The sequence below is a fragment of the Camellia sinensis genome, chromosome 14 (genome assembly GCF_055761805.1).
Source record: "Camellia sinensis isolate YWXY chromosome 14, ASM5576180v1, whole genome shotgun sequence".
NCBI classification, from domain to species: Eukaryota; Viridiplantae; Streptophyta; class Magnoliopsida; order Ericales; family Theaceae; genus Camellia; species Camellia sinensis.
In genome coordinates, this window is record NC_138974.1 from 10488019 (window position 1) to 10499988 (window position 11970).

The following is an 11970-nucleotide window of genomic DNA, read 5'->3' on the forward strand; positions in this document are numbered from 1 at the left end:
TGCTTGTTTTTGACTTTTGTTTTTATATTTTTTTTTATGAATTTTTGTATCATGAAGCTCATTTGCTGTTGAGTTTGAGGATCAACATTTTGAGGGCTAAATGTGCACTTTCTTATTTATGGGGTAGCTTATTTCGTTGCCTTATAACTCTGAACATCATTAAAGCTTTAGCAATAATCATTAGTTAATTTGGATCTATTTTATTACCTAGCTATTTAATTGGAGTCTAAAATTTTCAATTTTATTTATTTTTAAGCTTCAGGCAATCAAGGATGGTAGAGAGAACTCATATGTATTGTATATTGTATAAGCTCAAAGGCCTATTTATGAAGTTCTTAAAACTTTTTGTAGTATCAATATGTGAATTATTGTTTTAGGTTCGTTTGGTAAAATATCTGCTAAATTGAACAGGCTAGGGAAGAAGCAAGATACATGTTTGCAAGTAGATTAAGATAGATTTTGATTAAAAATGAGGATGTGAGAGAACAGTGAAAACTGTATGTGAAAGAAAGTTCTACAATATCCTATTTTGTGGAGAATGGAGCCGTAGTGGTATTGCAGAGGCATTAGGCACATCATCCTAATATCCTCATTCCTCTATCAGACCTCACTGGGGATTTTTTACTGGTTCTAATCTGTAATTTCAAGCTAGTACCTAACCATTTCTTATACTATGCCTTTTGGTGACTGCTCTAGCAATTAGCCATTGGATGAACAACTGCTGCCTAATAGTTCTAGATTTTACCAAAGCTTTATCCATTTCATGTTTTGTTTTTTTTTTTATTTTTAAAATCCATTTCATGTTGCCTAGCACAAGTTCAGGCTACAATCTTGTTTTTTGTTTTTCTTTTCTTGAATATTTACCAAGAGAACAACATGGGTTAGACTAGTCTTAGGCTGTATTTTTAGATCATGAATTTAGATTGAGAGAAAGTCAGAAAGCCCTTGCAAGAAAGATACATTACACTTGAAAGTCAGTTTTGTGAAAGATTGCCTCACAAACTATCACTGAAACTCATTAAGAAAATCTCAAAAATTCTTGCTACCAAAGATTCCAAATTTTCAAAAGCCTAAGAAGATGAGGACTCATTTTGATGTTTAGGCTGTGGTCTCAAAAATCTTGGGCCGATATTGGTGAGCCGTGGTTTTGTAGGTGGGGTTAGAGTTTTAACAGATCCGATCTGAATCCGATCCATTTACAGGCCTAGTCTATACTGGTGGTTGTCATGGATGTGAGTGTACATTTAAGTATATGGGTGTGTTATTTTGTAGGAGATGATGTGCAACTAATGACAAGGAGGCAAATGCAATAGTCTTTATAATATAAATTAGAGTGCTTTTGAACTGCAATATGGGTTGATTGGCTATAATAGAAACAATTACCAACTTCAATGAATATTTATGCACATCATCATTAAAAGTGATTTTCTCTTCAAAATTAGATTACTGTTTTTTAAATAAATTTATACCCATAAACATCTCGGGTTTTAAGAAACTATGCATTTCTGCATTGTCCTCTGATAATTGAATGAACATGTTTATGAAAGTGTATAGGACCCTACAGATCTGCATTTCTTATTGATAGCATTTTTGTGGTAAAAATTGTAGTCTCTGTTTTGACCGTGGATTGAATGAAAATGTCTATGTTGTTGGTCGATTCTAGGTAACTCCACTAACAAGACCGGGCATGCAAGTCTAGTGGGCATCAAGTAGCACAGCAGGTGACTGCTTATGCGCATTCTACCACATTAACAGCACACCTACAATGGTGGATTGATACGTATACTGTAATTTTCAAGAACCCTCTACCCTTATAGCAGTGTGAGTTCCAATGCTAACGCTTGTTAACTCTGTATAGTGAGTTTAATTTTTTGACCGTAGATTGTTATATTATAATTTGATTGGTATATGATTTGCCTATGGTTTGTGTTTATTGCTTTTTAGTTATTAGCAGTTTGATCTTGTGATATTTAAGGAGTGATGGGGTTTTTTGTTTTTTTGGTAAGAAGAGTGGTTAAATGTTTAATTGTTAGTAATTGCTTTTTTGTGCCTAACACAGGGTTGGATTTTAGTTTAATCTTTGTTAACTTTTGAATATTGATAGTGAATTTTGGACGGCTTTGTGTACTAAGATTTATGTGTGATTGTTGCAGATACTACAATTGGCACATTAAATTGCAATCTATTAAATTAATCTGTCATTGGATAATTTTTAATTGGTAATCTATTTGAGAGTTTGGCCTATTCTATGCAGGTTCTGTAAACTTGTGTCGATTTGAAACTTGCGACCTCTCTGCTAGATTTTGAATGCCATTTCAATGAAGTCCTTGAGAAGAAGATGCGATGAGTTTAGTTGTTTTGTTATGTAGATAGATATAACTCCAATTACAATCTGTTCATTGAATAGTTGAATGTTACAAACAATGCTTATGACACTAGCCTTATAAATTGGAAATGATACTTTTGAAATCTCTGTCAGTTTATGGTATACAATCAAGATATTACATACTAATGAATCAGAGCATGGTATTTTTTGTTATTGAAATATCTTTTGATTAAGCCTCTTTGAATGTGATGAGCATTTTTTTTTTTTTCATGTAGTTGAATTTTAATTTGGAGATGAACAGATAGTCTGGTGATATGTTTGATATTTTCTGTTTGGTTGTTGAGAAATCAAGAAAGGAATATAAGTTGATGGTCATACTAGTATTTTTAGAGTAATTGTTACAAAAAATAAATAAATAAATAAAATAAAAATATCAAACTTTTAGAGACCAATTTTAGTTGTCTCAAAAAAATTATAACCTTTACACACCACTTTCATTTGTTCCAAAAACTAAAACTTTTGGAGACCACTTTCATTTGTCCCAAAAACTAAACTTTCAGAGACCAATTTCTATTGTCTCAAAAATTAATTTTTGTCTGGATTATAATTTGACTTTTAGAGACAAATTTTGGTGTTCTCAAAATCAAAACTTTTTGCAACCACATATTTTTGTCTCTAAAAGTCTATTTATAGTGACAAATGTAAAATTTTGTCTCTAAAAGTCATTTTTTGACTTTTCCGGACGGGTCATTTGGGACAAACTTCGCAATGGAAAAAATTGGTTGGCAAAAGTTTTTCCCAACAAATATTACACTTTTAGGGACGGAATAAATTTGTCCCTAAAAAGCTGATTTCTAGTAGTATAAGTTTAGTTTTGATACGAGGATTGGGCACACATCAAAAGGTTAATAGAATAAAAATGTTAAAAGGTTAATTCAAAAGGTTAATAGAATAAAAATGTTAAATCTTACCAATCATCATTGCTTTTATTGTTTTTGACTTTCAGGTTATGGAGCATAGACTTGGCCATTTGCCTTTTACTGAGAAGCAAGTAGTCACTTCAACATATGTGTTTTAGGAGAAAATTAGTAGCAAGGCATGCACTCAATTCAAGTCTCTTCCTCTCTCTCTTTCTAATGAAATTTGGAATATAAGTAGACTACTTCCTTTTTATCTCAAGTTTCCTTCAATTCTTTGAATTTAAATTGAGAACTTTACATGCCTTCAATTTTTATTTGTTTGTGTTTTTTACATATATGATTGTGTGTTTTCTCTTGCTAGCATATAATTTAGTGTCTCCTCATGGTGTCAATTTTATGAAAAGATATTCCTCTACATATGGCTAAACTAGATTTTTAAACTAGCTATAAATTGTTGGGATTAATTTATGCAGAGTAATGACTGATGACTGCGAATGTTGTTTCATTAGGGTGTGATTTATTCCTTTTTTTATATCATCTTTTTTTGAAAGCATATATTTCCTTTGCTTTTAAAAAGTGTACATGAGAATGAAATAATGTGGCTAGCTCACCTTTAGTCTTCTTACTCATTTGCTTTCTTTCTTGGTGAATAATTTTGCAGTTTTCTGTGACACCTAAAATTAACCATTCATGACAAATTAGTTTTAACTTTAAACTGCATTTAGAAATTAACATTTAGCATCATAATGTTCTCTTGTTTGTCTTTACTTTCTATGTCATAAAGAGGGAGTGCATATACTTTTATTGAAAAAGAAAACAGAAAAAAAGATAGTGGACTACAACATATTTCTATCTGCAGCAAATTGGAATTGTTCACATTTTTTTCCCTTTTGGTACATGTAACACACACTATGTTGTATTCTTAAGTTGCCTATCCCAAAACATAAATTTTGTTAATTTCTTGGTATACTAATGCAGGTCAATAAATACTGGGATTGACTTCTACACGAAATTGTGTGGAGTTTCCATTATTCGAAAGTGAGCATTGAATCAAGTATTAATAGAGGCACTTCTGGTTCTGGAAATAATTTACTGAAGAACCATGATAGCTCGAGTATTCTTCTGTTATGATGAATGAATAACCATTTATTATAAAAGGAACCTTTATATATGTAGCTCACATTTAAGCCGTCCATCTAGATTTGACTCTTACCCAGGACATCTATATATTGTACTTTGCCTCATCCATGTTATGAAACTGTTATTATTATTATGCCATAGTATTCACCTTTTAATGGATACCTTTCTGTTTTAGTGTAATGGAAAAGGGTTCTCCATTGACATCTTCTCTCTCTGTTGTAGGTTACGGTGTTATACGAGAAGGCTAAGGGGATTCTAATGGAAGAAAGCAATGTGACCATCTTTTGTCTTGACCCTTCCCGATAGGAATAAACAAACTTGTCCAATATGCCATATAATGTGGAAGTAGTAAAGAGTTCAAATTGATTCTTATTCTTCACTAATTCTTCACTTTGATTCTTATGTTTATAAATATATTTTCTGCACTTATTACGCACATTATCCCATAGTGATTCTTATTCTTATTCTTATAAATATAATGTGGAAGTAGTAACGAGTTCAAATATATTCTTATTTGTATTCCTCTTGTATTTTTCTGCACTTATTACGCATATTATAGAGAAAGAGAAATGAAGGCCTTTTCCAAGTTGTTGTTTTCATCTGTCCAGGATAGCACCTTTTTCGAAAGCTGTGGTGTGGCTGACCTTATAACAACTTGCTGTAAGTAGCCAGATAGATTTCTTTGCTTTCCTAGTTCTACAAATTTTGCCTTCATAACATCGGTTGCTCATGATAGAAACATGCAACCTTATTATGTTGTTTCGATATGGCAATAGGGGGAAGAAACAGGAAATGTGCGGAGGCTTTTGCTAGGAATGGCGGGAAAAGGTATGCATCTGTTAGATCCATTTAGTGCTGAAAAACTTTTAGTAGAGATTAATCACTAATCATGTTTGGCCTCGTTGGTCTTCATCTGCAGGTCTTTTGATGAGCTTGAAGAAGAGATATTGCAGGGCCAGAAATTACAAGTAAATACAAAAATAGTTATAGTGAAGAGCAGCACTGCTATTAGTTAAAGAATAAATAAATAATAGCAGACTGCTAGGGTTAATGTCTTGTGCTTGAATTCTTATCAAAGTAAATGTGTACAAATAGGTCTTTTGATCTTTATTTTGGTGGTAGGGCTTGGTTGTTCTTCACTGGGGGTTGGGGCATTCTCTGAAAATGGACCGTTTAGGCCTAGTGGGAAGGCACTGGTCAGGAATGAATATAGCTAGAACAGAGGTACTATACTATACTATACTTTATATATACCCTTACAAGTTATATAACTGGTTTGGCTTCTAAGAATTGATTTCATGTGATTGTGTGCTTATTGATCCACAAAAACAAATATGTTGTATTTGGAGATTGTGCTTATTAAACCTTATGCTAATTTCTCTATGAGAGCAATTGTAGAGTGTACTTAATTTTTGAATGCAGATTGCAATCTAGTTATCAAAACACATCAACCATACATATATATAGATTATATAAAGTGAAGAAGTGAAAAATTAAATATTGAGGTGGTGAAAGGGACTTGAACCTAAGACCATTAGTTTGGTAAACAATACTTTTATTACTTGAGCAATACCAATGTAAATAACACTTTTAAGCAATAGACACACTACATGTTTTTAATTCAAAATCAAAATTTATATTTTATAATTTAAAAGTACATCTATCAAGTGAGCACACACCCACTAATATATATATATATATATGTGCGCGCGTGTGTGGAGTGGAGTAATAAGACACTTCACTTGGTGACTTAAATTAACAACAATTTTGGGAGCTTAATATCATAGAAAATTCTTTGTTATTGAAAAGATTAAAAAATATTATTTCAGTACCCATGACCAATGTAATGAAGCCTAGTAATCATTTTTTTATTTTTTCTTTTTATGATATATCGAACGGAAAATTATTTAATTTTCTTAAAGTATCATCGTCGCATGTGCATGTAATACTTTCGACCAATGAAATCACATTAAAGAAGATGAATGATATTGACCTTATCTCTCACCTAACTAAACAAGTTGAGTTAGGCTAGCTTCACTCATCCCATTACTAGTAGGCCTCGTTTGGGAACAGGCTAATTTAGTAACTTTTTGGCTATTTGGCTAAAAAGGTAGGTAAAAAAAACTTGTATGTTTGGGATGACTTTTTGGCTAATTACGAAAAGATGTGCAAAAAGTAGAGAGAAAAGAGAATCTTTGACTTTTTGGTATGGGTTGTTGGCTTTTTGGCTAATTTAGTAACTTTTTGGCTAATTGGCTAAAATAGCCTCTTGCCAAACGAGGCCTTATTAACATTAAGAGCACTACATCAGTATATCGAGTCATTACTTCGAAAGTAATAAATAAATATTTATATAGAAGACTCTAGCATAGGGAGTGGACTCAAACACTTTACCTCCTAGTGATGTGGCCACTTACTAAATGTTGGATTTTTGTTATGCTAAACAGTGTGTTATAGTTTACATAATTCAATGGTTTGTCAAATTAAAAGTGAGGGGAAAAAAAACAGGTGCAAAAGGGAGGGGAAATGATTCTGATTGAAGTTGTGGAAGAGAAAAACAGATCAAGTAAGAGCAACAATGGTGCTGGTGCCACAAAGAAGAACAAAATCAATCAAACCCTTAAACGGTATTTTCGAAACATTGATCTTTCTGTTAGAATATCTTTTAACCAAGAAATTAAAAAAAAAAATTATAATAATTCAAAAGATTTTAATGGATTTTTATTTTACATTTTTATTATGTAGTGTGAGAAACCTGTCTAGTATGACAGAACAGATGAGCAAGGCAATGCTTGATAGTGTTGGCATTGCCACCGGGACTGTGATGGCACCGGTGGTTTAGTCGCAGGTGGGGAAGGCTTTCTTAGCCATGGTTCCAGGACAAGTCCTCTTGGCCTCACTCGATGCTGTCAGTAAGTAATAATTCTATTATCAATACAGAAATCATTAACCTATTAAAAGACACAATATACATGATTTTACAAAATTTGTTAGTAGGACCTACTCTTAAAAAAAAATCTTGTCTGCAATCCATATATGCATTTTGTATCTGATTTTTTGACTAGTTTATGTATTCTTAGATTTATTCCAGTGAGTAAAGACTACTTTAAAGTTTTGTGATTCAAAGAAAAGAATATGAAGTAATCACATTGATTTATCTTGAAACTACAGACAAAGTGTTAGATGCAGCTGAAGTTGTTGAAAGACAAGTCCTCTCTGCCACCTCTGCTGCCACAACCAAAATGGTTTCTGAAAGGTAAAAGACTTAATAGTGACTAAAACATGGTTTTATATAAATAACAGCTGATATTGGTGTACATTCACATTTTTTGTTACTTTACAAAAATAGGGAATAAAACACAATTACCTTTCTAAGTTGTTAGAATGAGAATTTAAAATGACTACAAAATTGGGTAATTGTGTAGTAGTTCTAGAGCACCAACTTAAAATGTAACAATTTTCCGACAAAATTTGTCCCATTGAATCAAATTTTCATAAAATCAATTTGTCTAGTTTATCAGCTCAATTGTTTCCCTCTTTTTTCCCAGTACAACTTGTTCTATATGAATTTTTCCAGCACTTTTTCATTTTTTTCTCCTATTTTTCTCTCTAACTCCATTTGAATTTTCGTTGCCTGGCTTTCACCATTGTTGAGCAAACAGGTTTGGAGAAAATGCAGGGGAGGCAACAGAAGATGTGCTTGCGACCGCCGGACACTGTGCTGGCACTGCTTGGAATGTCTTAAAGATTATGAAAGCCATCAATCCAGCTACATCAGTGTCCTCTAGAGTACTAAAGAGCGCAATCAAAGATAGGAAAACTTAAATGGTGTGTTGTCAATTTATGTATCTAAAACATAACGTGCTAAACATTGTCTCTGTGATGAATCTAGCAAAAATAATCCTTCTCTAAATTGGATCAGAAATGGTTGATATATGTATTTTGTTGAATGTTCATCATTCAATTTATTTGTTGGTTTGAGTGATTTTTTGCAAATTACAGATTATATTGAATAAATTGGATGGATTATTATAAATTATAGATTTATTTTGTTGGATATTGGCGACCAAATTTTGGTTTTGTTTTTTAGTTTTGGTGACCAATTGATTAGTCGGGAAAGACAAGTTATACTTTTGCCGACTAAATAAAGTAGTCGGTGTATCACCAAGCACATTTAGCGACTAAATAATTAGTCGTTAAAATTATTAATTTTGGCAACCAAAGGATTTGGTCGCGAATAGGTCTATTGCCGACTAATTATTTTGGTCGTGGTATGTGACAATTGGCGACCAAAATTTTTGGTCACAGAATGTCGCAATTGGCGACTAAAATTTTTTTGTCGTGGAATGTCACAATTGGCGACCAAACTTTTTGGTCGTTCAATGTGATAATTGGCAACTAAACTTTTGGTCGTGGAATGTGACAATTGGCGACTAAAATATTTTGTCGGGAAAATATGACTTTTTCCGACCAACTAAAATTTTGGTCGCGAATTACTTTTGCCGACCTTCAATTGGCGACAAAACTAGCGACCAAAAAAATTGGTCACAGATAACTTTTGCCGACTAAAAATAAACTTTTAGCGACTAATTTTTTGGTTGGCAAAAGTGTTATTTCTTGTAGTGAGTATTGCTATTTTCTTTTGTTTACTTCCTTACGTATCAAAAAAAATAATAAATAAATGAAAATTCAATTGTCCTTATTGATGGATTTTATTAGCGTTTATCTCAAAGTACTGGATTTTAACAGCATGCGTTAGTGACACTTTTATTTATTTATAGATAAAATATATAATTAGTCTCCATAATTTACGTAAATTATCATTCACCATAATAAATAAGAGTTTTAGGAATTAAACTTTTTGATTCTAAAAAGTAAAAATTTTGTTACAAAAAATATGTGGAGACCAATTCCTGTCGTTACGAAAACTCATTAAAAAGTCGTCTTGAAAAGTCAGAAAAAAAGATTTTTAGCGACAAAATTTTGAAAATGTTGCTAAATAAATAACAAAATATTTTTGTCTCAAAAAATTGTATTTTTTTAGACTAAAAATTTGGTTCCAAGTGGATAGCAAATTATCATTAACTGTCCGATTTCATTTGTAAATTTTATAATAATGATACTTTTAACAATAAAAATATTTTGTCCCTAAAAGTAATTGTTCCTAAATTGTTGTCCCTCAAACCTTAACTTGTATTGATTTTAGTCTTCATAGTTTTAATTTGAATCCCATTCCTTTTAGTTTTATTGTAATGTTGTCCTTCCATCATGCACAGTTAACATTTTAGATAGAAAATAACCATGTGCAAAATTTGAGAAACCAAAGTGAAATCAAAAGAACATTCCTATAATTTCTTTTGAATTCAGCTTGAGCTCTATAATTTTACACATGATCTTCTTTTGTTCAAAATTCTAACAATAAGGTCCCATTGGGGGACTTAGGTTAATAGTTAAAAAGTTACTGTGAGTTATCACATCATTTTTTCTATGTTCTTTTATAAAATAAAATAAAAAAATCAATTAAAATAGTTAATTCTTAAATCGGGCTAAGTAACAAAAGTACCAGAGAGATTATATTGGGTGAAAATGTAGTTTCAAATGGTTTAAATAAAGACTACGAATACTATATATTTTGTCATATAATGAGCATCTTAGGTTATAGAATTCGATTAAGGTATTCGAGAAGCCAGACCAAAGCCCAATCCATCTATTATAAGGTTTATGGAGGTTGGGCTTGGATTGATTTTGAGTACATAAGAGAAAGGTTTTTGTATTCGTTGGGCTTCCAAGCCCAAGTACTTTATCAAAATCAATTGGGTCCTCTTGGTCTCGGATAGTAAAATCATATGTTTTGGCCAGTTTGGAAACAAACAATTTTACTAATTTTATGATTTTTATAAAAAGATGTGCAGACAATAAATAGAGTAATGTGATAATTTATAATGACTTTTTGACAGATTATAACATGATCATCTTATAGACGTTAAGAAAACCTCTTTTCATGTTTTGTTTTGAATAAAATTAAAAATCCAATTAGACTATCAAAATGTTAATAATATAATTTACTGTCATCCTCTTATTTTAATTTTATAATCTCCAAAATTGCATAACTGAAGAATTTTTTTTTTTTTTCTCAGACAGTTTTTAGATACCTATTAAACCTTACAATTTTTTTTTACAAGAAATATATATATATATATATATATATTATCCCACTGAAGAATATAATGTGCTTTTAGAGGAGAAATTTCTGAATGAAATACTTTAATGTTCTCATCACTAAACACAATACAATGAATCTCACGTATCTATCTATCCTATTATAAAGTGAACACTTCTTATGGTGTCTTAAAACCTTTGTTTCTTATGCTGTCATGTGTCTACTTTTTTTATTTGAAATAAAAAAAAAAATTAGATAGATGAGAGGAGGGGATTTAAACCTTAGACTTATGTCAAATGAGTAAGTCTTTTACCACTTAACTAGCACACAATATATAATAAATGTTTTATTTTATTTTTATTTATTTAAATTACACACGCATCGCGTGTGGCAACCGCTAGTCTACTATTATATGAAGCAAAGGTTCTAAGTTAGTGTCTTGAAGCCTAATTTTCAGTACGCAGACATACCCCTCATCAGTTTTAAAAATCTATCCATAATTTCTTACTGTGTTTCGTTTGAGTTTTCTGGATTAAATTTTTTGAAAATTGACTTTTTTGGTTTTTGTGTTTTTTTATTTTTAGTGAATATTTTTTAAATTTTAAACATTTTTTTAAAATTGTTTTGATGCACCTTACTTAGATGTATCTAAAAAGTAAAAAAATTGTGAAAAAATATTTTAAAAAATTAATAAATACATAAAAATACAAAAAAAATGTACTGAATTCTCTTATTTTTTTTGTATTTTTGGTATTTAGTGAATTTTTAAAAGATTTTTTTTATAATTTTTTTTACTTTTTAGGTGTATTTATGTTAAGTGTGTCTAAAAAGTAAAAAAATTGCTTAAAATATTAAAAAAATTCAATAACAATAAAAAAATATGAAAAATAAAAAAGTAGAATTTTTTGAAAAGTGTTTTAGAAAACTGGAAACCAAGTAAGATTACCACTTGAAAGTTAATCTATAAACTAATAACTGTTTCTTGAATTTTAAAGTTTTTATTTTATAATCCAAACATTTGTGTGAGTAGAAAGCACTGGTATTTATTAATGTGGAGTCTACTATCTTTGTATTCAGTGGTAATAAAATTTAGAATTAATTAGTTAAAAGTCTTATTTATAAATGTTATAATAGTTCAGGTCATATCTAAGATTTTTTTGAACTAATAAGTCATATTTAGGAAAATTGAGGATATAATCAAAAATTTTTCAATTTTTAAAACTAAGAACTTTATCAATTTTACATAGTAATATTTTCAGATAATTGTTTCACTAACTAATGAAAAAAATAAAGTATATGATTAAACGTTTTTTTCCTTCTATTTATTAGTTTGATTCAACTATCTAATAAAATCAAAAATATTATCAGTTTTTCAATTTTTAAGTTTTTTTTTTTTTTAGTTTTGCACATCAATATTTCATCAT

At 30.4% G+C, this 11970-nt stretch overlaps 1 protein-coding gene across 1 annotated transcript; it reads left to right on the forward strand.

Annotated features, from left to right (window-relative positions):
• The first annotated feature begins 4608 nt into the window (after positions 1-4608).
• On the forward strand, positions 4609-8422 carry LOC114309330 (uncharacterized). The gene is made up of 8 exons (XM_082905566.1): positions 4609-5046; positions 5163-5214; positions 5306-5354; positions 5509-5610; positions 6895-7013; positions 7132-7298; positions 7558-7642; positions 8049-8422. The coding sequence occupies exons 1-6, from the start codon at positions 4956-4958 to the stop codon at positions 7226-7228; spliced, it is 510 nt and encodes a 169-aa protein (XP_082761692.1). The 5' UTR covers positions 4609-4955; the 3' UTR covers positions 7229-7298; positions 7558-7642; positions 8049-8422.
• The last annotated feature ends 3548 nt before the right edge of the window (positions 8423-11970 follow it).